Genomic DNA, 26,396 nt, shown 5'->3' with positions numbered 1-26,396 from the left:
GGCGGGAATGGCGAACTCGCGCTCCGCCGGGCTGTGCTCCGCCTCTGCCCACCAGCCCTGCTTCTAGAGTAGGGCAGCTGCCCTAACTTGCCCCGTGGTGGGTACGCCCTTGCTATAAGCCACCCAGAATGGCTGGGGAAACCCAGCCAGATGTGCAGGGTACAACAACAGTAGTAGTAGTAGTCCTGAGACTGACTCTCTCTCCTCCTGGGATGGGGGGTAAGGAAGCTGTGCTTGGTCACGTGCCTTACCCTTGGAGGAAACGAGGATTTCTTCCCACTTCCTGTGTGCAGCTGTGTGGCAGAAGAATGTAAAGCTCTTCCTTGCTGGAGATCTTCCAGCAAAGGCTGGGCAGCCATCTGTTAGGATTTGGGAATGCTCAATCCACCTGTGCCAACCTGGTGTCCTCCAGAGTTTTTAGACTACAACTCCCACTAACCCCATCTTGAGGGCACCACGTTGGCACAGGCTGCTGTAGCTTCTGTGTGGAGAGCCAGTATAGTGCAGTGGTTAGTGTGCTGGAATGAGACCTGGAAGACTAGGGTTCAAATCCCCACCCAGCCAGCCATGAAACTCACTGGGTGACCTCAGGTCAGTCGCTGCTTCTCAGCCTGCCTTACCTCACAGGGTTAATTGAGGAGAACCACGAATGCCACCTGGAGCAACTTGAAGGGGAAAAAGGTGGGATTAAAAATGCAATAAATGCATAAAATTTTCTACACCGAGAAGCAGGGGGAGGGTAGTTGGCCTACAAGGCACTTCTTCAGCTTTGGGTGAAGAGTGGCTGGGGAAACCCAGCCAAATGAGCGGGGTATAAATAATAAAATTATTATTATTACTTTGTAACTCTCTGTTCCTCAGCATTCTTTTTTTTTTTTTTTTTTTTTGCTTCTTCTCCAAGCGGCCATCCAGAATCTGGACCCGTTTGTGCCACCAAGAAATCCAGCTGGATCATCAGATCCCTGGGTGAAAACAGAAACAAAAAAACCCCAAACACCCAAATTCCTCCCAAGTGATTAGGAATGGGAGGTGTGACCCTGCCTCTTCCTCTCGCTCCTCCCCTTCCCCAGACGAAGAGCTGCCAATTTTTTTTTTATTGGGGGGGGGGTGATTCTTGTGGTTCAGGCATAGCTGCCAAGTTATCCCTTTTTTTAAGGGATTTTCCCTTATGCTGAATAGGCTTCCTCGCGAGAAAAGGGAAAACTTGGCAGCTATGGGTTCAGGATGTGGCTGGATGTGGGATCGCTTTCCAGGTAGGCGAGCGAGCAAATTGTCCGCTCGGAATGGGGAATTATGTCATTGCCGCGGAGGGACGCCTTCCAAGAGCGTTTCCTCCGCTGGCTGATTGACAGGCCTCGCATGCGAAAGGAGCCTATATAAAGCAGGCGAGCCGAGCGCCGCTTTGAAAAGAAGCCCGGCTAAGAGGCGAAGCGGGTTTTTTGCGCGCCCCTCCCCGGCCGAGGACTTGCCCTTGCAGGGAGCTGAGTTGGCTTCGCGCTCTCGCCACGGGACTTTGGAAACCCGCCGCCTGCTTGGAGTTGCATTGGGAAGCGGCAGCTCTCAAGAGCATCGCGGGGGACTTGCATGCCAGGTAACGACACTGGGAGCAGCGGGGACAGGTTGGAGCCGGATTGTGGGTGGATGGGTGGGGGTCAACGCAGGGACGCCCTCGAGAGACCCGGGCAGCACCACCTCTAAGGAGTTAAAGGAGACTTGCTCCCTAGGGTCGTCTTAATAAAAAAAGAAAATGGGCTGGTGCCAAATCAAGGGGGAGAGATCGCAGGACCCAAGTCCCGTTGACTTCAAAGGAGATTAAGTGCAAGCATCCTATGTGTGCAGTTTTCCAACCTAGAAGGGTGCCTAGGACTGGAGCCTAAGGCTGCAATCCTAACTCCGCTTACCTGGGAGTAAGGGTCATTGAATTCAGTGGGTGGTATGCAACTAAGTTTTACTCAGAGTAGGCTCATTGAATCGAATGGACCTAACTCAAGCATGTTCGTTAATTTCAGTGGGTCTGTTCTGAGTAAATCGTAGGGGAATGTCATCCAACAGAATGGGACGATTAAGATCGCACTGGCCCCAATTCTTGCCTTTTTCAACCCCTTTGCTGGTCAACAATCTTGGGCAGTTTCTCCGATTTTTTTTCATTCTTTCCCTAATTCTTCCTTGTAAAGAAAGCTTCTTCTTCTTCTTTTTTTTGCTGGGCTCAAAAAGGGAGTAGATCTTTTGGATGAAGAAAGGGCACAATCCACCACTGGGAAGTTTTCCTGTGCAAGCCCTGCTGTCAGGAATGGCAGCTAGGAACACACACACAAAGTAAAAGCTCACAGCAGTTTGACAGGTCTGATCAATATCTAGTGCATTGTATGGTACAACCCTAGATATCTCTCTTTAGAAGGAAGTCCCACTGAGCTCAGTGAGACTTACTGCCATGTAAATAAGACTTGCAGCTGGAAAGAGGAATCATACTTCCCAAAAAATGGGCTCAAGGCTAAGATGCAGCAACTCCTTTGGGGCACTGTCATGAGGAAGTTCTCATGTACAAATCCCTGTGAGAGTGATGGGAACCGCATGAGAACTCTCATTCATTTCACTGGAGTTCAAGCAGGACAGCAGACCTTCCTAAGGGGAACCTGGCCTTTGTCTATAGCATCATTGTAGACTTTCTGTGTCTAGGGATGGCACTGATTTTCTTATGATAACTAAGGACATGGGTTGATAAGGTGACTTCAAAGTACGGTGCGATCCTTGTAGCCCGTAGCGCGTACAATCCAACCATAATTAAGCAGAGGAATTAATTATGTGCACAGCCCCACTTCTGGAAATATTCACCTTGCACAAAAAATATCCAGTTTTGGGTGTCTTCTTTGGGAAAGTGCAGCAAATAATGATGCAAGCTGTGAATGGGGGAGATTTACCCAGAAACAAATGCCACTTAGTTCAATGGGACACCTAGTGAATATACTCCGGATTGCAGCTGTAGACCTATAACTTTGGCTGGGTCATGAGTTTAAATTTGCATCCATTCAAGAAGTTTGGATGTATAGACATCATCAAGAAATGTATCGGGCAGAGGGCTAGGTCTACTCTCCTGAGTCCATTCAGACACAAGACAGATGTGTAGCCCATTCTTGTGCTTGTTGACTTCCCTAAGATTTGGGCTGCAGTTCTAACAGTGTCTACTCAGAAGCAAATGCTGCCGAATACAATGAGGTTTACTCCCAGGTAACTGGAGTTTGGAGTGCAGATTGGATTGGATATGTAGCACCACTTCATCCTGATGTAATACAATTGGTATAGAGAAGCAGGCTGTCTCTGCCTTTCCAGCAGTAAAAGAGTATGTATGTGTGAATGAGTGTGACTGAGACAGGGAGAGACTGGAATTTGCTATTGTAGCTTAATATATAAGTTAAATTACATGTGAAATGCTGCTGGAAATACCATTATCTTTCAAGAATGTAGCTCTACGGCTTGCCAAAAGTGGATTTAAGAGATGCAATAACTAGTAGACTATCTGAGAGCCCAGACGTCTCATGGAAAACTTTTGAAGACAATTCTGGTTGTATCATATATATTTCCTTGAATTTATTAGGAAGGATATTAAACACTTGAGCCTCCCCCCTCCCCCTGCACAGTGCATTTAAAGTGTGTGCTTTCACTAATGTTCTCATAATCAAGCCAGGATCAAGCACCTGGGTTCTCACACATATAGAGGCATTGTCAGAAGTAATAAATGTCCTGTTTGCAGTGCAGTATATACCAGGATTCATTAAAAATGCCCGATTGATGGGTTTGATTTTTAATCTTTGTCTACCACACAACAGTGAAAGTTTTCTGAGTGGTTTGCAAGTAAACAACACAACAGCGAAGCATAAATATAGAATGGCAATTAATTGATGAAGAACAATTTAGAAATAGGTGACATAAATAAACAATGAAATAGCATCTGACAGAACCAACATTTGCTTTCAAAGTAGTTGTTTCTGTTGTAAGCTTGTGGGAGACATGGGAAAATTTAAAAACAGACAAAAGTATCAACAATGTGCACATCTTGCTTTGTTCATAGGCATTATGCAGGACAGGAGCTGGCTGTTGTGGCTGACGATCTTGCTAGCTTTTTGGATTTCCTCAGAGGCTCAAGGTAGGTCTTTAAATATCGTAGCATTGAGGCCAAGTATTTCCAGAGTGGACAAAAGCTCTGGCAACCATAGCCTGATGCTTAAAAAGAGCTTGGCTTCTGCTCGCTCACTTGGCTTGGTCTTGAGAATAATTGCTCAATTATTTCTTTCCATCGCATGCCTGAAATATGAAACTAGCCTGCATAGATAGTATACCTTACTATAAATGCATCAAGGAAAGTGGAGGGATATGTATGTAGATCAAATTGAGGGTTGGCATCAATTGGTAAAAATAATTTGTGGTGTAAAGACCTCCTCCCCCCTTTAGAGCACCAACTACTTAGTTGGCTAAAATGTATTTATATTTTGGCTCTCCTTGTTGGAAATTAGGATTCAGCTAGCAAGCTGAAAAATGACAAAAAATGCTTTGTTTGTTTGTTTGTTTGTTGCATTGATATCCTACTATTCCCTAAGAAAATTCAGAGTAGCTTATATATGGCATCCCTAAGGCATCCAGGTTGTCACTTTGGATATTTGCAGACAGTTTGATCTGAAATTTTGTTGGACTGGATCCAGAGAAGACTTCTACATAGCCAGTGCGGTTTCCTGGCTCCCTTCCAACTACAGTGGGGTTTTCTGCACCCCCCCTTGCCCACTATTTTGTATCACATCTGCCCCCCCCCAAAAAAAATCAATCCTGAGAGTTGAGGCACATGATGGGGTCTGGGAGTCTGCAGCAATACAGATAAATTAGGAGAATTTTGGGGGGCAGTCATGTACAAGTGGAAATATATTTCAACTTGAGTAAGACATATCTGGATCTAAGCCATTCCGTTTCATGAAGGATATTTTCCACACATTTTCCAAGAAGCAGTACCAAGTAGATGGAGTCATTGAATTTGGTGTTTTGTGCCAAATGAACAGCCATTATTCACATCCCATTAGAAAGAAGTAATAGGCAAAGACACATAAGAGCCACCATTTTCAGATTGCCATAATCCCAATTGGATGGGGGCTTCAATGGTAGGACTCGTAACATTGCCTATATGTGGTCCCAGGTTCAATCTCAGATAGCAGGGCTAGGAGAGAATCTTCTACAAGTCCCTTAAGAGGACGGTCAGGCTAGGTGGACTGCCAAGTTTGACTGATCACTCATCTGCATGGACTGCTACTACTGTTTCTCTATAATGTTTGATGGTTCCCTGAGCATGCACCCACCCTAAGCGTCAGATCATTTTCTTCATCATTTAAGTCAGTGTGGCTCATTGGAAGTGTCTTGGATTTTGATCAGGGAGACTTAAGTGTCCATTTCCATTTAGCTGGCTGGCCTTGAACAAATTAACTTAAGTTTATTCCATCTGTGAAAATCTGTGACCTGCGTCATAAAGTGAGGGTTAATGAGATAACCCCATGCCTTACATTTCTTTGTTAATCATGTTCCTTCATGTTGTTGCCTTTGCAGATGACGGCCAAGAGGACGAGCCCACTTTTGACTTGCTGCAAATAAGCAACATAAACAGGAAGACAATTGGAGCAAAAGTATTTCGGGGCAACAATTCCAGTCTCCCAGCATACCGCTTCATCCGGTTTGATCACATACCTCCGGTAAACTCGGAGAAATTAAAGCAGATTATTAAACTGATACAGCGAAACGAGGGCTTCCTTCTTGTAGCCACTTTCAGGCAGGACAGGCTGTCCAGGGGCACCCTCTTGGCACTGGACGGCCCTGGCACCGGTCAACGCCAGTTTGAGATTGTTTCCAATGGCCGAGAAAATTCACTCGAACTTTCCTATTGGGTAGATGGCTTCCGGAAGAAGTATCTTTTGGAAGACGTGGACCTAGCCGATTCACTATGGAAGAACATCACCGTACAAGTAGCCGGGGAAAACTACAGTCTCTATGTTGGTTGCGACCTCATTGACAGTGTGAGCCTGGAGGAGCCTTTCTATGAAAACCTGAAAGCAGAGAAAAGTAGAATGTATGTGACAAAAGGATCTGCCAGAGAAACTCACTTTCGGGTAGGTAACCTACAACACCTGTGAGGTCAATGATGTGCAGTTCAATCCCTATGCATATCTACCCAGAGGTTGTACAGTGGTACCTTGGATTACAGACACTTCAGGTTACAGACACTTCAGGTTACAGACTAACCCAGAAATAGTACCTTGGGTTAAGAACTTTGCTTCAGGATGAGAACAGAAATTGTGCAGCAGTGGCACGGAGGTGGTGGGAGGCCCCATTAGCTAAAGTGGTACCTCAGGTTAAGAACAGTTTCAGGTTAAGAACGGACCTCCAGAACGAATTAAGTTCTTAACCTGAGGTACCAGTGTAATGAATTCAATGAGGTTTCCTCCAAGGTTGGTGTGAACAAGACTGCAGCCTTATAATGAGATCCTGACAGAGGGCTGCATACCTAGTAGCCCCACTGAGACCTTTGTCTTGGACTGTGCAATGAGAAGGGTGGCAAATTTGCGCAGCAGAGGGAGAAATCCGTGGGCACGGGAGGAATGTGGTGAAACGGTGGCTGCTCTGCCTCAGACAGCAGAATGTCTTGTGCTGGCCCCGGATCCTGTTTATGTGGATGAAAGTCCCCATGAACTTAGTGGGTCTTAGTTTGCCTTATGTATGCTTAACAATGTAAACTCTTAGACCAGAATTAGAGGGGATTCAATTGGCACTTTTGGAGAACCAGCTTCTCCCTTGACTTTGGTGCAATGACAGTGCTGATCTCTTTCTGACAGCTCTTCACACATACTTAATCTAATTGTATATGGATGCAGGAATATTTGCCCCAAGTGAGGAAGGGCTATCTCTGTTTGATTCATCTTTGCTCTGTGCCAAGGTCACAGGAGTGAAAATGGAGATGTTTTCCATAAAGGTGGGTGAGCACTATGCAACAAGTCTCTTCAGCTGTTTGTCCAGAAGCCACTCCAAGATGGGAGAAGGAGCTGTCTAAAACCCTGACACTTTTTGGCCCACTTGCTATATCCAAACCTCTGAATGTCCACCAAAAGTTGTAGATTGGCAGCATGGAGGCCATATGGGCTTCAGTCCTCTACACAGTTACCAGGGAGTAAGCTCCATTAAAGTCAGTGAGGTTTGCTCCTGGGGAGAAATTGCACTGACAGCGTCTGTTAAGATTTGCGGCTGTAACATCTACACCTCACTGGCTGTCATGTCTGGGGTAGGATGGGGGAATGACTTAATAAGATCAGCCACACAGTTTGTTAGCTACACTTATGAGGAGAGGAGGGAAACACAGGGGCTGCTGTTTTTGGCAGGAATCCATTGTTCTGCACTGCATCTTCTTCTGGCCTCAATGGCAAATGTCATGGTCAGGTAAAAATGAACCCCATACCATTCCTGAAGAAATCCTCCAAGGGTGCTCGATCTCTTGACTATTAGAATACTACCTTTGCTTTTCCTTCAACTGGATGATTCCTCACAGGATGAGCCAAAAGCTCCACTTTCTGATGGCTAAAGAATTAACTTAACCACATAGTAGAGGCTGGTGTTTGTTGGGATGGCAAGGTGACCAACACTAGGTGGAGCCAAGGACAGACGGAGCCAACAAATTCTGGTTGTGTTCCTCTCCTTTGCTTTTCCCTGATCAAGTTTTCCAAGGCCAACACTGAGGGACAGTGGGAGGAGGCTGACAGGCAGTGCCATCCTATGGCCTGGCTGCAAGGAAGGAAGCAGGCAGGCAGGCAGGTGGGGGCTGGCTGAAGGCAGACTGAAGTTGGTGGGGCAGTGGCTCCTTTGTCCTAACATGCCAACCTCCACTGCTCACCTGAATTAAGCAGAGTTCAGCTGGATGGTTTGGAGTGCTTTTACTGAAAGCTCTGTGGTGGCTCATTGGCTGCTGAACATACTGGGAATTGGTTTGCATGTGACACTAAGCCAATCCATGTGGGTTCCCGCAGCTAAAGTCATGGCTGTTGCACTCCTCCAGTTCTGCTGCTGCCGTGTTACTCAGGACTAAGCCAAAGTTTGGCATAACATTGCATCCAAATCTGGGCTCATGGTTTGTCTCACTTCAGGCAAATCATGAGTTGTAAACAAGGTTTGTTCTTCGTTTATTGCCTTTGGTTTGACTGGAGCAAAGGTGTCATCTTCTTAAGAGGATTGAGGAGGCCCGTGCCTGATGTTTTGCAATTTTTTATGTGTTGTAAGCTGCCCAGAGTGGCTGGGGAAACTCACAATTAGAACTTCTGGCAATGCATTAGCAAGAGAGCTGCTGGAATATTTTCTCCTATGCTGAGAAATTACTGTCCTGAACCTATTAGCTACAAACAATAGTATTTGCTCTAGCAATTCGGATATGTGGTCACTGTACCCCTATGCAGGGATGGAGGACCTATTCGGATTGTCCGTGCTTGAAGACTGGTGGAATCTGATGGAATCCTGAATGCTCTGGGGGATTGTGTCCAGCATAGCTTTTCTGGGTGGTGGAGCTTTTGAAGCCCTTGTAAACCTACCTTGAAAAGTTGCAAAGCACTTTGAGGGCAAAGCCACACATATTTGGTCTGACCTTGACACCACTGTTAATGCAATCTGGTGGAGGCATCTAAAGCACTGTCTTGGCTGGTTTGGGATCGGGTTCAGTTATTGAGACAGGGGAACATGGATAAGGCATTTGAGTGTTTGGCCAGTACATTCCCTTCCCAAAAGACCCTCCTTGGACCCTAAAGACACAACTGTCACCTAGTAGCAACTATCCCGGTTTTGGACAAGTTGCTGGAGAGGGTGGAGGCAGGTGTGCTTGGAGGAATGTGCTTGACCCAATTCCATTATGCTTCAGGCTTTGTTTTAGCAGTGTAGCTTTTGGCCACCTTGACTGACAAGGGGAGTACAACCCTATTGATGCTCCTCAAATCTCACAATGGCTTGTGACCATAGTATCCTCCTGAACTGACTCTGTGAGTTGGGAGGGTTTTTCAGTGGTTTCTCTGGTTTCAGATATTCCTATTAGCATTAGGGATCTATATGAAACTTTTCAAAGCAGTCATTAGAAGATTTGAGGGAAAGTGTCACCACTATGCAGATGACAGATTTCTCCTTGACAATGGCTTCAGATGAAGCTGTGAAGATGCTTGACCAATGTCTGAAGACAGCATGAGGTTGAATGAGGGCCAACAAACTAAAGCTGAATTCTGACAAGACAGAAAGCTCCCAGGTTCAGGAGTTAGGGAAATGGCCTGTTCTGTAGGGGGTTGCATTCACTCTGAAGGACCAGGTGCAAAGTCTGAGGGAACTTTGGGATTCAACTCTGACACTTGAGTTCCAGGTGATCACAGTGACAAGGAGTGCTTTCCCCCCCAGCTATGACTACTTCACCAGCTATGGCTGTTCCTGGACAGGGATTTCCTGGCCACAGGGACCCATGCTCTAGTAACCTCCTTTTTGGATTCCTGTAATCCACTGTATGTGGGGCTGCCCTTGAAGATGTTCCGAATACTGAAACTAGTGCAAAACTCTGCAGCCAGATTCTTGAGGTGTCTGTGTGAGTTCATGATACAGTTGTTCTTAAACACTTGCATTGGTTGCTAATTAGACACTGAGCCAAATTCATGTAAAAATCTCTAACTGACTTTGGACCCATCTACCTGAAAAATGCAAGGTTTAAGGTTGTCTGTGGCAGCCCTGTTATTAGACTTATATTTAAGGGAGCTTCATAGTTTGCAAGAGGGTCTCTTCAGTAAAGGCACCCTGACTTTGGACACCCCCCCCCAGCAACATGTGGCTGGCACCATAGTTTTCATTGCCAGCTAGAATCCTTTTTCTTCTGCCAGGCCTGTGGGTAATGTGATATCTGACCTGTTTTGATGACAGTATTTGATTGGTTGTTGTGCAGGGCTTTTTTTGGCTTCATTTCTCTGTTTAATTATGTGGTGATCAGCCCTGGGGTCTGTTGAAGAAGGGTGGAATATATGGTATTTAAATGACTAAAATAAATGAACAATTTATGCAGGATTAAGTTCAGTCAAGATTGAAGAAGTTCTGAAGGAGGAGGGAAGCAGACTAATGACCTTGATACAATCATTTTTTGTGCATGTGTGTCTTCTTTGCAGGGTCTCCTCCAAAATATTCATCTAGTTTTTGGAACATCAATAGAGGATGTCTTGCGCAGCAAAGGATGCCAGAGGAGCCAGTCAGGTAAGAAGAAGAAAAAGTCCCATTCTTATTGCTCACTGTAATTTGAGGGAGGGGCCACACATACCACCAGTTTTTATTGGCTCCTTCCAATAATAGGCGGAATGGAGAAACCAATTAAAATCTCTATCCGATGAGCTTCACCAACTGGGGGGGGGGACGACGACGACAACCAATCACATCTACAGATGACCTCCGTCATGGAGCTTAGGATGGGTTTAGGCCAGGCACCCCCAAACTCGGTCCTCCAGATGTTTGGGACTACAATTCCCATCATCCCTGACCGCTGGTCCTGTTAGCTAGGGATGATGGGAGTTGTAGTCCCAAAACATCTGGAGGGCCGAGTTTGGGGATGTCTGGTTTAGGCGGTCCCTAAGGTACCCTGAACCTGAATTGTTCAGGGCTTTGTATCTCCTTTGTACTATAAAGAATGATATTGCCAGGTGACTCTTTTGTATGAATGCTGATCTTTAAAGAAGCATCCTTTATCCTTGACACCCACATACAGTACAAAAGAGGATTTTAGGTCGAAACACGTCCCCAGATATGTTATTTATTACTTATTTTAAAAGGCCAAAGCTTCCCCCCCCTTTTTGCCTCTCTCTTAAGACACAAAGCCTGAGACAAGTGAATGCCAACATTGGTGATCAAATGTGAAGTATTTGGGAAGCTGCATTGAAAGGCTGTGTTCTACTTTTCAAGATGAATAAATAAAATTGCACATTAGTAGTAACATTTCCACTTGGAACCATTTTGACTTACAGAGTAAATTGTGTTTAACCAGGGGAAAATAATCAGAAAGTGGAAAGATATAAGACTCCCATCATAGGCTGGTCCCAGATGTTGCCTTTCACTTCCACAGGCTGTCTACCCTTAGTGTTTCTGCCATAGTTTGTGCCAACAAAGCTACTGCACTGACTTTAGTACAGTAATCTTAAAAACTCTCGGTTCAAAATCTGAAATTAATGATCTCAAAAGTGTCGCATGTGAGACTTACATAAATTTTCATGTGTCTACATGGCAAGAATACATCTTTTCATTGAGACGAGATGACACTCAAACAAGTAGCATTTCATGATAAATTGCTTTATTGTGCTGTGTTGCATTTTTAGGGTTTCCGGTCTACAGCCAAGATATTTAAAGTTCTTAGCTCTGGAAACAATTCATTATAAACTTTTGGAAAATGTTTACTTAACTGTTGTCACCATGTTTAGATTGATTAGCTCCATTAGCAGCAATTAATCATTTCCCTGCCCAAAGCTTTTTGCTGATTCTTTAGCTGTATTTCTATGTCTTTGTTTATTTTCAGATCTAATATGCAGTTCTGCTCTTAGAATGCTTTATAATATTATTTGCTGTCCTGGAATCATTCCTGATTTACATTAATACATCTCTGTCAGATCATGACCTTCTTCGATTATTTTTGTTACTGTGCCATTGATAGTACAAGCAAAGGAAAAGAGTGACAGATTAATGAGCAAGTTTTAAGGGCCACCCTCGAGTGGGTTCCTCCCCTTGTTGTAATACTGAAATATAGAATGACTTTGGCATGGTTTTCATGATATGGTAAGCCAAACTATGGCTTCTTGAGGCCACATGGATGTGTAGACTCCTCAAGACGAGCTCTCAGCTGCTTTGCTCCTTCCTGGCCATTTTGTTCCTCATCCCACACTGTGATGAACTAAGCCGTTCTATGGCATCCTGTGTTGTCTGAATGAGGACTTGTGGTTAAGCTCTCTCCTCACTAAGCCCAAGGTACCGTCAAGGTTTATTCTTAGCTGCAGCTCATGGGTCGCAAGGAGAGATCTAAACTATGAGCCTGGGTTTGCCCAACATGCTAAGCCAAACCTCCTTTTAGCTCAGCAAAGTGCAGGAGTAAAGAAGACCAGGGAGCAGCAATGTAGCTGTGAGCTCTTCTCTGGGAGACCACATGTTTGTGTGGTCCCGGTAATCCCTACTGCGAATGAGGCCTTTATAATACAATGGCGTTTGGTAAAAAAGTTTATGTTCTGTTCACCACCACTAAATATATGGCTGCTTTAGTGTTTCTTGAGGATACCTAAGGAACATCAGTTTTAGTGAAAATATGTGTGGTATGATGTGCAAATCAAGCCTGCATGCTTACTCAGAAGTGGGTCCCAGTCGGTGGAAGCCAATGTAGTCTCTCCTTCTGTCGGTGCAAAGATTTCTCCTTGAAAAATGGAATGTTTCCTGCCTTTCTTTCCCTTATTTTCCCCTAAATCTGTTCTAGGGGTTTCCCCTCTGGAGAAGATTTGGGGGAAGCACTGGGGGGAGGAGAATGCGGAAAGTCCTGTTGCACAAATGGAGATCCTTGCACTGCTGGGACACAGCAGTTAAATACCGCACACTAATTCCAGTAGGACGTCTTCCCTGGTACATATGCATAGTATCTACCTGATATCATAGAATGGGGATAGCCATGCTTGCCTGTGGCCTATGAAGTGTTCAATGCCCTCAACCTGTTGGGTGGTAGGAGCGCAGCTTGCTCCAATAGCATAGCAGGGGTGGATTGCCAGATGTGGTTGGATTCCAGCTCCCATAATCTCTGATCATTGGCCATGTTGCCTGGAGCTGATGGGAGTTGGAGTCCCCAGCAACATCTGGAAGTCCAGCAACATCTAGAGGTCTACAAGTTCCCGATCCCTGATTATAGGAATACAGCCTTTCTTTCTGCTTGCGATTTAGTATATAGTATGCTGTACCTGATGGTGCGCACTCCATTTACAGCCAAATTGTGCCAATTTTTTTGTAGGGTATCACTACTCGTGAGGGGGTTAGTTTGTGCAGCAAAATAAACTTTCAGCCCCCCAACTGCTCTCTGAATAATGCAGTGGCTCCCAAGCATGTGGGAAGTGACCACCTCAACAATAAAAGATGAGATCCTATAAGTCATACTGAAAGTTGCCCAAAATCATAATGAGGTATCGGAGTATCCTCTTGCATATCCACAATGAGATGCATGTCATCTGAATTTGCACTATTTTTAAAAATGTGGCTGAGACTCCAAGGGGATGACAGTAACACAGCTCCGTGCGTGCAAAGGAGATGCTTGCTACTCTTTCCCCATTCAGTGATCTGGTTTTGGCCAAGAAACATAACAACTAGGGGAGGAAGTGTCCCTGAGTTTATAGTCTGGTTTTGTTGTCGGTACATGCTCTTTTGGCATAAGCACTGTGCCAGCAGCAAGTATGCTTTGATTGACGTATATTGCTGCCTTGCAAAAGCTTCTGCTACAAATGCATCTGCTTAGAAAAAACTATGCTGCTTGTGCTTCTTCATTCCCTTCAGACACACATTTAAAATAAATTGTGCTGGGTAGGGCTGTGCTGAACCTTTACTTCCTTAATTTTGGGAGCCAGAAAGTAGTGCTTGCTTGGAGAGAATAACATTCCCTGAAAAAAGAACCTTGCAAGTAAAAGCCTATGCACATTTACTCAGAACTAAGTTGCATTTTGTTTAATAGGCCTTACTCCCAACTAAAGGTGCATAGGGTTGCAGTCTTAATTCGTCCCTTCTCATGGCTTCTTGCCACTGCTTATATCTATAGCTATTGCTTTCAATTAATCAAGCCAAAATGTTCATTTTATCAGCACTGTGTTTTTATAATTCTTTGGGATTAAAAGGTCAACAAGCATTCAACCTATTCTTGCCCCACTGCCAGAGTGATCATGAAACCTTGGGAACATGTGATACTTCTTCTCCTCCTCCTCCTCCTCCTCCTCCTCCTCCTCCTCCTCCTCCTCCTCCTCCTCCTCCTCCTCCTCCTTCTTCTTCTTCTTCTTCTTCTTCTTCATATTTGTATATCACCCTTTATCCGTAGTTCTCAGAGTGGTTCACAACATAAAATTACAATATAAAAACCACAAAATACATAATAAAAATAAGAACAAAAGCAAACCAATAAACCCCCTTCCGACAACAGATTAAAAAAGGTATTGGATGTCAATCAGCCATACTTATGCTTTTAAGTGGATAGTTTTTAACATTGCATATGTTCAGTTGCCCTGTCCTGTGTTCCTAAAAGACTTTTCCATTGCCTCTAAACCTGCAGACCTCTTTGAGAGCTGGAATCTAAACTGTGAAAAGGAATGACTATAATTGGAAGGGGCCGACATCCAACCCTTGAGTATAATTTGGCATCAAACTTGCTCCAAGGGAGATACAGTTACAATCCACCTTTAGTACCAATGTATAATTTGAGCCAAAAGTTGTAATCAGGGGAAAGCTGTTGCATATACATAATGGGTTTTATTTTACTTCCTCCCTTCCAGCTGAAGTGAACACGATTAACGAGAGCACCGAGATCCTTCACCTTCCTTCTGTCATGACAGAGTATGTTGGTGAAAACACAGAGAAAAAGGCAGAATTCTGTGATCGCTCTTGTGAAGAGCTAGGGTCTATGTTTACGGAACTCACTGGACTGCGTATTGTTGTCAACAGCTTAACAGAAAAGTTAGACAAAGTGGTAGGTATCACCTGTGTGTTCTGCTCTAGGTGTCTGGTCATTCATTTGCAGCGATTGCGCCTCAAGATTAGCAACAACAAATGAACCGTCAATAAACCAATAACTACAATAAACCCTTTGTTTGGGTATCTACCAGACATGGATAAAGAGAACACTTATACATGTTGGAAACATGCCAAAGTATTGTATGAAAATTGTCTGATAATAGTGGGGTGGTGTATTAGTTCTGATGTCACCTCAGGGGCGCCCCATGTTATAGAAGCACACACTAGGTAGAAAATTCTGAGTGCTGTGAAGGGGTGGAGTGGCTTCTGTTCTAGGTTCCAGCCACCCAGCCATGTCCTTCTGAAAGATGTTCCATTCCATTCTCTCTCCCTCAGCTTTCCATTCTCCCCCTACCCAACAATCAGTTAGCAATCTTCAGTCAGTTAGCCTGCTGTGGCTTTGGGTGTGCTGCCCAACACACGAGTTGAAAGACATTGCAAGTTGTTATATGTGTGTACCAATGTACACGGGTAGATCTCAGCCATGCAAGGAGGGACCTGCTCACGAGAAGGAGCTGTACCAGGTTGCATCTGTAGGTAGGGAGAATGTCTGTCTTCTGTTGAACAAGCAGACATCCGTGGAGCATGGCAATGATGGGCTAGACTGCTGGGCTCCGCAACCCGCTTCCATATGTTTTTTCAGCACATGGAATGATTCGCGTGAACCACATTAAGGACAGCTTTGATGCTGCTAAGACAATACTGTGTCATGGGAGACAGCTGGGTGATTCCCGCCCCCCAGTTGCCAGAGAAAGGATGAATATACAGTCTCCAGGGTTGGAGGGGGGGGGAGAGAAGGTGACAATTGAGAGGACTAGATTTGCCTCCGTGCTCAAATGGGTGTGGTTAGGTTAGTGCCAGGTGATTTGGCACCATCCAAATACGTGTGTGACACTGGCAAAACTGCCCTCTCCACCACATGCAGGGTACTGTTGCACTTGCTGGTGCAAATATTGCATTCCAGCAACTGCATTTAGGAGTCTGATTACTGGGATGCAGGGACTTGTCGGTAGGTAGCAGTGCCTTCTGGGACAACATCACAGGAGCAGATGAGGGAAGGATAAGTGACCCACCTACCCAGTCCCATGCTTACCCATCTCCTGGAAAACTATAAACCCTGGAAAGGCTCTTGGTGGCTAATCCTTAAAGTATTTGTGTGCTGCACAAACTACCACTGCCAGGGGTGGCATGTCCCATTTTGCTGCTTGAGGTGACATGGAAAGTGCCTGCTGCACTGCCCCACTGCCACTGGCAGAGAAGCGGCACCAACATCACCGTTGATATCCAGCGAGATCTAATGAAATTTCACTGAAAATCACCAAATCTCTCGTGCTCTGTGAGATCTCGCAAGATTTTGCCGAGATCTCACAGCAAATCAGCATTGATGCTGCATGCCGCTTCTCTGCCAGTGGTGAAAGCGGTAGGGCAGGTGGGGTGCCTTCAGGGGCTCCCACCTCCTGAGGTGGCTGCTTCACCCCACCTCATGAAGTCATCAGGCCAGCCCTGATCATTGCACGGGGTTAATGTATATGCAGGCGCCTTGATAAATCATATAGAAAATACACGAATGCGCCTTGTTTGTCATTGCCTGGCTTTTGTTCCATTGTCTGCTTCAGTCTGTGTTATGAATCAACTTCACATACATTTTAAATAGACCTGAAGTAGTCTAGCACATGTCTCAAGAGTGAAATCATCTTCCATTTTTAAGGAAGATGAGTGATACTGGAAGAAAATCTCTTCAGTAGAATTTATGGAGATCTGTGTAAGCGCTGCAAGCCCAGATTGTAACATTAGCTGGGACGTTAGCGCCCAGAGGAATAGTGCGCTCACTGAATTGTTTGCTTCTTTTCTGGCTCAGTTTAGCTGGGTGAAAGGAGGAATCTGTTCTGAGCAGCCTAGCTTTCTATGCTGAGGGTTAGTGAGCGTTTCACCCTTCTCTGACTATGGCGCATTGCAAAAAGGCCAACTCATTGATTGCTACTGATGCTACCTGTTTCATTGTACAGTCTGAGGTGAATGAGAAAATTGTGTCGGAACTGCTTGGCCCCAACAAAACACTCAAGAACCAGTCGGCTTGTTGGCAAGATGGCCGTGAGTTTATGAATAATTCGCATTGGGTTGTGGACAGCTGCACAAAATGTCACTGCCAGGTAAGGCATCAATGAATCATTTACTCTTCCCCACCCAATCACACGGAGTTTCTTTTCCGCTCTGCATCTGTCAGGGGAGCACCAGGGGTCATCAGAGAGCCCGGAAGGGTGGTGCCAGGGCTCCTTGAACTGCAGGAGCTCCAGGATGCTGACGACTCACAGCATCACTTGGAAGTTGGTGCGGAGCCAGGAAAGGAGGCGCAGGAGCTTGGGGATGCTGAGGGTGCAATGAGCCAGCAGGGAAGGTCTGGAGGGTCGGACCAGAGCGCTGAGGAAGGGGAGGCACCAGGGGCTAAAGCACCTGCTCAGCAGTTGAGCAGTTCAGGAGGGGAGGGGGCTGCGCCTGCCCATCTCCTCAGCAATTCAGGGGGGGGGCGCAAAGCGTAGAGAGGAGAGGAGGAGACTGAGGGTGCCAAGGTTGTTATGCTGGAGGCGGAGCCGACAAGCGGCACTTCCGGATTCTGACTCGGACTGAACGGTCATGGACATTAGTGTTCTGTCTTGTACATATGTATATAATAAAACTCTGTAAAAACCAGTTACGGAGATCGGAGCGCGTTACTCGTGAGAAAGCAACACAGCGCCATTACAGCATCCAATCAGGAGTACATTGGTACCTTGGTTCCCGAAATCAATCCATTCTGGAAGTCCGTTTGACTTCCAAAATGTTTGCAAACTAAGGTGCAGCTTCTGATTGCCCCCGGAAACAATGCCGACAGCTGAAATGGACATTCGGCTTCCAAAAAACATTAGCAAACTGGAACACTTACTTCCGGGTTTGCGACATTTGGGAGCCGATTTGTTCAGGAGCCAAGCCATTCGGGAACCAAGGTACCACTGTAATGGGCTATTTTAATAGGCATCTATCTCTTTCTGTTGGGCTTTGCACTGCCCTGTAATTTCAAATTATTGTTATTATTTATTTGGCAGGTTGCCTTTGATAAACAGTTTTGAGGGATGACCACATATTCTTGGGATTGAATCAATACATCAGTGGAGCAGACTGCCACTCCTGTAAAGGGATTTTCCCTTCCTCTCCCATAACCCCCCAGAGCAGATTTTAGAGGAATCTAAGGTGCTGCAGAGTGGCAAAGAAGGGCAATTCCCATTGTGTGGATGGAAATCTGCTCACCTCACCCCATGTTGAATTCCTTGGCCTTTAGTAGCCAGGGCCCTCCTCTCTCGCTCATGCTGCACCACTAACTAAATCTGGCATCATCAACCCTAATGGGGATGCAACTGTACAGTTTGGCCGACCTGCTGTCACTGATACAAAACTACAAGCTTTATTATTGATCGACTAGAGCAGGCATTCCCGAACTTCGGCCCTCCAGATGTTTTGGCCTACAACTCCCATGATCCCTAGCTTACAGGACCAATGGTCAGGGATGATGGGAATTGTAGTCCAAAACATCTGGAGGGCCGAAGTTTGGGGATGCCTGGACTAGAGGATGTTATAACCCATTCTTCTGTGTGGCATCTCATATTGTCAGTTGCATAAGTCTCTGATGGAAAATAGCATGGTGACATTTGCACTTTTGGATGTGCATTTTTTGCAATGGGGCAAACTTAGGTACTCAAGCATAATTCTTGCATTGAACATTTTGCATTGCAGAGGGTTGGCCTGGAGGAGCCTTGGGTCCCTTCCAACTCTGCAATTCTATGATCATATTACTTTCTCCTTCATTTGAAGAATGTTCTGCCAAATGATAGGGTATTTAGATTGACTGATAATGGTTCCATGTGTTTTTCCCCCCCTTTGCATATACAGAACTCTAAAACGATATGCAATAAAATCACATGCCCAGCTGTTCACTGTGTCAGTCCCACTTTTATTGATGGCGAGTGCTGCCCTATTTGCTCTCACTGTAAGTATGGCATGCAAGGATTGCTTATTGTTAAAAGCTTGTGTAGTAGAGAAGTCTCAGTTGAAGACCTGAGAATCAATAGGAGTATAGCATCTAGATCAAGGGAAGTAATAGTACCCAGTTCTGGGCACCACAGTTCAAGAAGGATACTGACAAGCTGGAACGTGTCCAGAAGAGGGCAACGAAAATGGTCAAAGGCCTGGAAACGATGCCTTATTAGGGAGCTGGGTATGTTTAGCCTGGAGAAGAGAAGGTTAAGGGGTGATATGATAGCCATGCTCAAATATATAAAAGGATGTCATATAGAGGAGGGAGAAAGGTTGTTTTCTGCTGCTCCAGAGAAGCGGACATGGAGCAATGGATTCAAACTTCAAGAAAGAAGATTCCACCTAAACATTAGGAAGAACTTCCTGACAGTAAGAGCTGTTTGGCAGTGGAATTTGCTGCCAAGGAGTGTGGTGGAGTCTCCTTCTTTGGAGGTCTTTAAGCAGAGGTTTGACAGGCATATGTCAAGAATGCTTTGATGGTTTTTCCTGCTCAGCAGGGGGTAGGACTGGATGGCCCTTGTGGTCTCTTCCAACTCTACGATTCTATGATTCTATGATTCTACCTCTTGCTGGGTCTTCAAAGAGCAAGGCTGCAGATGGTTCCTGCTAGACTTCCTATGTCAGTGTTGCACACTTAACTAGCTATACATTATGTGCTGTTACTGCTTGGGTGATCCCTGGATTTCTTGCCACCTGCATAATTTTCTTCATTTGATGAAAGTACTGCAGGGAATAACATATGACAGAAGGAGGAGCAGGAGAGAGGTGCAAGGTTTCTGACTTCTGGGATCATTGCCATTTTGCTAAGGCATGGATGGGGAACCTGCGACCCTCTAGTTATTGCTGCACTATAACTCCCATCAGCCTCAGCCAGCCTCAGTTTTTACAAGGGGAAGAGGTTGCTGGTTTACTCCTGTGTGAAGCTCACGCTCCATGTGAACAAACCAGTGAGAAGCCTTGAGAAACTTTCTTTCTCTCAGACAGGAGAGAGATTTTCATGTTGGGAGCAAATTTTCAAATGGGACACTTAAAGAAAAAAGATTTTATTGAAGTAAATCAAACAAAAATAACAGAAGTACAAAAAAAGCAACACAGTATATCTGGGAGAGACTTAAATTGGTACAGTACTTAAGACCATTAGGAAAGCTAAATTTCACATTGTACTGTGCAGAGGGAGTCCTTTGTTTCTGCGTTAGTTGTACAGTGGTACCTCGGTTTATGAACACAATTGGTTCCGGAAGTCTGTTCATAAACTGAAGCGTTCATAAACTGAAGCGAACTTTCCCATTGAAAGTAATGGAAAGTGGATTAATCCGTTCCAGACGGGTCCACGGAGTACTCAGCCTGAAGCGTACTTAACCCAAAGCATTGGTGTAATTGGTTCCGGAAGTCTGTTCATAAACTGAAGCGAACTTTCCCATTGAAAGTAATGGAAAGTGGATTAATCCGTTCCAGATGGGTCCGCGGCGTTCGTAAACCGACAATTCATAAACCGAGGTGTTCATAAACCGAGGTTCCACTGTATCTAAGATAAAATCCCACCAAACCACATAGAATTTTTGCAGGGTCCACCAAGCCTTTGGCAACATGTAATTTATGAGTTATTTTTCCCGGTTAATACTAAAATCTACATATTAATATACCAAAGTGAATGTCACAAGTCCTGTAAGGTTTTCCATTTGGGGGCAACTGAAGTTTTGGTAGCCACGTTAAGAGGTCCTGAGAGTTGAAACCTTTCAAATTGTTTGCCCCACAGATTTAGTAAACAAAGTGTCAGCGAGGCTGGAATGTGATGTTTGAGTATTTTGGTCCTTTCTTGATTTGAATACCTGTGAGCAGTCCCAACACAGAACGCAATTAGAGCACATAGCTTTAGAGACCAAATGGACAATGTGCTTTGATAGTGATGTGTAAGACAAACAATGCCAACAATTATAATGTGTAGCTGTTGGGTTGCGCAGTGCTTCAGTTTGTATATGGGCTTAAGCTTTGAAGAGCTAACCCAACAAATGCACTGGCTCACCTGTTTGCTTGTTTTGGCTTATGTTTTTTTGGCTCCCTAATATACCTGCAAATTCCAGCAGGCTTTTTACCTGTGAACCAGACAATTCAGGGTACCTCTATGATTCTTCTGATTTGCAGCTGACGACAGTGAAGAAGGCTGGTCACCCTGGTCTGAGTGGACAGAATGCTCTGTCACTTGTGGATCTGGAACCCAGCAGCGAGGAAGGTCATGCGATGTCACCAGCAATACTTGCCGAGGGCCCTCCATTCAAACAAGAACCTGTTCCCTCGGGAAATGCGACAATCGCAGTGAGTGCTTGTAATGTCAAGCTTTTATCTTTGTAACTTCTCCTTTGCTTCTCAAACAAACAAATGCAACTAACCTGGAAACAATCTTGTACGCAAAAGAAAGCATGAAAGAGCTCATGTGACTTTTTAAAAGATTCATCAGATGTTAAGATGTGACCTGAACTACTCCCCTTACCCACAAGGCAAAGAGGTAGATAATAGATAATTGACAGGTGTGGACAACTGCTCTTTGTTGTCCACACAGGACTATCCAGCTAAGGTTAGTACATGGGGGCAGCAAACATATGGCCCCTTTGACACTGATAGACATGGCTGAAAGTTGGTGTGGACTGTCAGATAATCACAGCTGCTTTTGGTATTTGTACTGCAGACACAGGTTTCCTTACACTGCTAGGCATTAAAGGGGGATTTCCATTAGAGCCTTTGAGAATTTTGGGACAGGGCCTTGAACTGTGATTCTTTTTCTCTCCTTGATCAGTACGGCAAGATGGCGGCTGGAGCCACTGGTCCCCTTGGTCTTCCTGTTCTGTGACCTGTGGGGTAGGCAACATAACTCGCATACGTCTCTGCAATTCCCCCATCCCACAGATGGGTGGGAAAGGCTGCAAAGGAAGCGGAAGGGAAACGAAAGAATGTGAAGGAGTCCCATGTCCGAGTAAGTGTTTTGGTTTGAATTTTCATCCTCTGATAAGGCTGCAGTCTAGATGTCAAGATTACTCAAGCTGAAAGAACCTCTCCTATACATTTGGGATCAGCAACTGGGGCTCTGTAAGACTGAATCCACATCCATCTGGCCCTTCAGATAAAGTGATAAAAAGTATGCATGGCATAAAGGAATCTATGGCAGTAGAACTTTCCAGTACACTATTTTAGAGGGTCTGCCTTGAACGGGTAACCTTTTGCTCACTTTTCAAAGTACCCCTTCTGGAAAGCTGGTTGCTGTGCAAGGCAATAAATAGATTATGTGACAGGTGATTTGGTGGCATCACTCATCTGACCTCTGGTCTACCAGGAGGTAGAGGGGGAAAGCATGAGTTGGCATGGTGGAAATGCACCAGTGTGGACACCAGATCAACTCACTCTACTTACTGCCTCCCACTCCTGGAGAGGCAGCGATGCAGAAGTCACATGATTGATGGTGTCCCACCATGTGGTCCACCGTTGAATAGATTCATAGCATTCTACTAGACTTAGGCTGCAATTCCGTGCACATTAACAAGACAGTAAGTCCCTTTGAAATCAACGGAACTCCACTATTTGCTCAGAGGTTTCCTAGCTCAGCAAATAGAAGGGTTTATATTGGATAGTGTAGGTGTTCTATAATGAAAGCCTGACATTATTCTCATTATTTGAGTTTAACAACATCTACATGAAAAGCATGTTCTAGCAGGAGAGTGAAGTCTACAGTTCCTTAGTTAACCAGTAATGAAATTCAAGTAGAACCTCAGTCTCTGTCTTGAAATTTGCCTCTTCCTATTATCTTTACTTCAATGAATATGGGCTGGAACTGCTATAGCCTGAGCATGTGCAATGTTTTCAAAAACTGATATCTACCTTTCAACTACTAGTTGCTTCTATTTGTTGATTATTCTTCCTGATTTGTTTGCCTAAAGTTTGCAGGGAGGTTAGACAATGTCAGCTTTATAGTGAGCATTCATTCTGATTAGGGGGCTATATAACATCTTCCAGATATTTCCTCCATCAATTTCTCTCTGCAAAATGTATTGGGTTTTTTTTTTTGGTGTGTGTGTGGGGGGGGGGTTGGGGTTGCATGTGAGGGTAAAGCAGATTTGTTGTGCAAGAGCATCAACTCTACTTTGATTGTGCAACCTGAATTTGCCAAGGTGCATCTTAATCCCACTTGCAAAATCACATTCAGAGTCTTTTCTATGAAAACGGCATAATTCAGATTTGTTGCTTGTATTTGTATATATGCATGGGCAAAGTCATGTGGAGAGAAAGCTGGGATAGATTACTATGTGAGCAAAAATATGCATTCTTGCACTGCATTTTCCTTCTGGACTGCCAGTTGTCTTATTGGATTCAGGGGTCTGAAGTGGCTGCCGTCTACAACCCTTTTGTTCTATTTACCCCATTGAACTGAATGGGGTACTTCTGAGTAGGAGGATTGTGGATTATGGCCAAAATAGAGTTTGCAATTTGAGCAGATTTGCAATTTGAGCAGATTCTTTTCAGGTTCCTTGACTAGACCAGAAATAAAATTTGTATTCATTGTACTGGTGAAGTGGCCAGGTGAAATAACCTCTTGACATCACTGAATGACACCACTCTGTGTGGTCAGTGTTTTGCTTTCTTGACTGTACTGTGTCTGCCCATGCTAATTTTTCCTGTTGTCTGTCCTACTCCAGTCAATGGTCGATGGAGCCCTTGGTCTCCTTGGTCTGCGTGCACTGTTACCTGTGGCGGAGGGATTCGTGAAAGATCTCGACTCTGCAACAGCCCAGAGCCTCAGTATGGCGGAAAGGCATGCATGGGAGATGTCATACAGCATGATATGTGCAACAAACAGGATTGTCCAATAGGTAAGTGTGGCATTGATGGATAGTTAGCTGTGTTCTAAACAAAGATACCCAGGTATACTTCATGCCTCATATGGGATCTGGTACTCCAAACCATTCTGCTAGAGCAGATTTTTGGAGCAGCAACTGCACAGTGGCAGAACATAGGATTTGTATGCAGCAGACTTTGGGCTGGGTTCAACTAATGGGTCCTGCTTGTAGAAGCCCACACAAGGACTTTTGCCAGCACAATGGGGCTTCCCCCCCCCTCCACTCCCAGCGATTGGCTTGGGATGTGTGTGTTAGAAGACCGCCAAGAACAGTGCATGGGGGAAGGAGAAGAGAGATTGCTCCTTTAGCACAAGCACTTATACTTGCCTGACAGAACAATTTCCTTAATGCTATATTGAATTCCTTCTCTAAGATTCAGTCACTCCAGTTAAAAGGGTCTTGACTGAGAGTGCCAAGAAAGGCACCTGCCTGAAACTGGAGAGTGGCTTCCAGTCTGGAGTAGACATATTGAGTTAGGCAGTTTCAGACATACTCCATCCTTACTGCTGTGCCTTCATATACAACTTGTCCTTGTGGCATCCTCTATCTGGGACTGATATAAAATATATTTGTAGTAAATTTTAATACAGTTGCCTCAAAGTGGGTGAGGAGATTTCATAAAGAAATGATGTACAGTGGTACCTCAACTTACGAAGACGAAATCTTCGGTTGTCGAAGTGCCCGTTCTGTGCATGCGCCGACCGCGTGCGTGTGGTGAAAAAACTTCCAGGGTTGTCGACTTCAGAAGTCGAAACCTTCGGAAGTTGAATCGTTCGGATGTCGAGGTACCATTGTAAAGCTGTTTTTCATCCTCTGTATTCAGATAAGGAGATTGACTTAGTACTGACACAATTAATGCTCTTTCCCCTTGCTTTGGCAGATGGATGTTTGTCAAACCCTTGCTTTCCTGGAGCTGAATGCAACAGCTTCCCGGATGGTTCTTGGTCCTGTGGTGCATGTCCTGCTGGTTACCTTGGAAACGGAACAGTCTGTGAAGACCTTGATGAGGTAGACACAGTTTTGGTTCATATAGAAATGCCATTTTGACCCCACCCAATGGAAACACTTAGCCAACTTTGTTGGAGGTTCCTCAGTGATATAACTCAATACTTCTCTCTGGTTGTGTGTGTGTCTTTCTTTTTTGCAGTGTGCAGTAGTGCCAGACGTTTGCTTTAAGTTAATTCAGAACCACCGTTGTGTAAACACCAATCCTGGATTCCATTGCTTGCCATGCCCTCCTCGCTACAAAGGAAGTCAGCCTTATGGGGTGGGCCTAGAGGCTGCCAAGAAAGAAAAACAAGTAAGTGCTGTTGAAAGAAGGCCAGCGGCCAGTAACGGGATGGAAAATGTGATCCATCTGCTATAAAAGTATGGCGCAAAGAGGGTGATGATGTATCAGTCCTAAAGACTTCATTGTCTTGCAGCATCTCGAAATGAGCAAGAGTGCAGCTTGCATGTTTATAATGCACCCCTTAGATTGGAAACCTGACATTCAAAACTTTTTAAGAAATTGATCTCAAAAGTCATTTCTTTATGTTTTTTAAAAAAAGATTAGGGCCAATTTAAAAGGGCCAAGAAGGTGTAACAGTGCATAAGAGGAGAGGCATTGATTCTACTTAGCGCAGGATGTAATGATGGCTGCTAACTTGGATGACTTTAAAATGGGATTAGAGGAATCTATGGAAAGGCTACTAGTTGTGATAGCTATACATTATCCCCAGTAAGAAAGGCAATATGCCTCTCTGACTGAACACAAATGGGGAGAGTGCTCTGGTGCTCATGTTCTGCTTCTGGGCTTCCAATGCACCTCTTGTGAGAACAAAATATTGGAGCAGATGGGTCTTTGGTCTGATCCAGAAATCGTGTTCTTATGTTAGTCCTTCAGCCACAGGTTCTTCACTAACATATTCTTAATGCATTGCACTTGAGAACCAGCACATTAATATAAGGGATTGTTTGACACACCCTGTAGGAAACAGGTCACTTTGGGGAGATCTTTATTCAGTGAACGTGAAAAAATGCAACTAAATTAGATTTGATAAAAAGACATTCCCCACCCTCATTTTAAAATAGTTTCATTGGGTTTTACTCAGTCTCTTCATAGTTCTCCGTGTTCTGGCTGACACGGTTTGTGAAGTCTAAATGTGAAACATCCGTTAATGTTAAACTACTCTAGCAAAGCTGTCAATCAAAACAATAGCAATACAGAAGTACCAGTCAGGACTTGTGGAAAAGAAATCACAGTCCATTACGCTGTCTCTCTATGCAGAAACAAAAGCAAAAACCCAAAGGCAGCTAAATAGCTAGTTTGGTGATACATCCTGAAGCTGCTGCAAAGGAAATGGGTGGGGTTGATTTACGTTAGTTAATGACATCCAGAATCAGCAGATGTAAGAGAAATTTGTGAAGTAATGTAAAATTCTGCTTAAGGCGACGCTTTAGTTAAATAAAGCATTATTCATAATTACCGCATTGACAAACGTGTGCAGCTAATTAGCCCAGTCAGTAAGGAAATGTTCCTTGAGGCTCTGCCCAGGATTTTAATAAAAGGTTGTTAAATCTGGGCCCAGCTAAAGGATGTGTGGCTCAAAGCTCAACAATATTATCGGAAACTAAAACTGCTGTTTATCTACATTAATCAGATGT

General features: G+C 44.7%; 1 protein-coding gene across 2 annotated transcripts in view; it reads left to right on the top strand.

Annotated features, from left to right (window-relative positions):
* Positions 1-1,361: 1,361 nt before the first annotated feature.
* THBS2 (thrombospondin 2) overlaps positions 1,362-26,396 on the top strand; it is a 46,068-nt gene continuing 21,033 nt past the window's right edge. The window contains exons 1-12 of one of the 2 annotated variants that reach the window (XM_035108527.2): positions 1,364-1,591; positions 4,067-4,141; positions 5,581-6,137; positions 10,191-10,275; positions 14,565-14,758; positions 16,809-16,952; positions 18,724-18,820; positions 21,010-21,180; positions 21,659-21,835; positions 23,550-23,723; positions 24,631-24,758; positions 24,898-25,050. In XM_035108527.2, coding sequence (XP_034964418.1) covers positions 1,585-1,591; positions 4,067-4,141; positions 5,581-6,137; positions 10,191-10,275; positions 14,565-14,758; positions 16,809-16,952; positions 18,724-18,820; positions 21,010-21,180; positions 21,659-21,835; positions 23,550-23,723; positions 24,631-24,758; positions 24,898-25,050 — 1,962 coding nt within the window. In that variant the 5' untranslated portion in view covers positions 1,364-1,584. Of the gene's footprint in view, positions 1,592-4,066; positions 4,142-5,580; positions 6,138-10,190; positions 10,276-14,564; positions 14,759-16,808; positions 16,953-18,723; positions 18,821-21,009; positions 21,181-21,658; positions 21,836-23,549; positions 23,724-24,630; positions 24,759-24,897; positions 25,051-26,396 lie in introns of both variants that reach the window. The other variant, XM_060272833.1, reaches the window with a different exon arrangement.

The sequence above is a fragment of the Zootoca vivipara genome, chromosome 3 (assembly GCF_963506605.1).
Source record: "Zootoca vivipara chromosome 3, rZooViv1.1, whole genome shotgun sequence".
Classification (NCBI taxonomy): domain Eukaryota; kingdom Metazoa; phylum Chordata; class Lepidosauria; order Squamata; family Lacertidae; genus Zootoca; species Zootoca vivipara.
The sequence above is the reverse complement of the archived record's forward strand: the minus strand, read 5'-3'. Positions and strand labels throughout refer to the sequence as shown.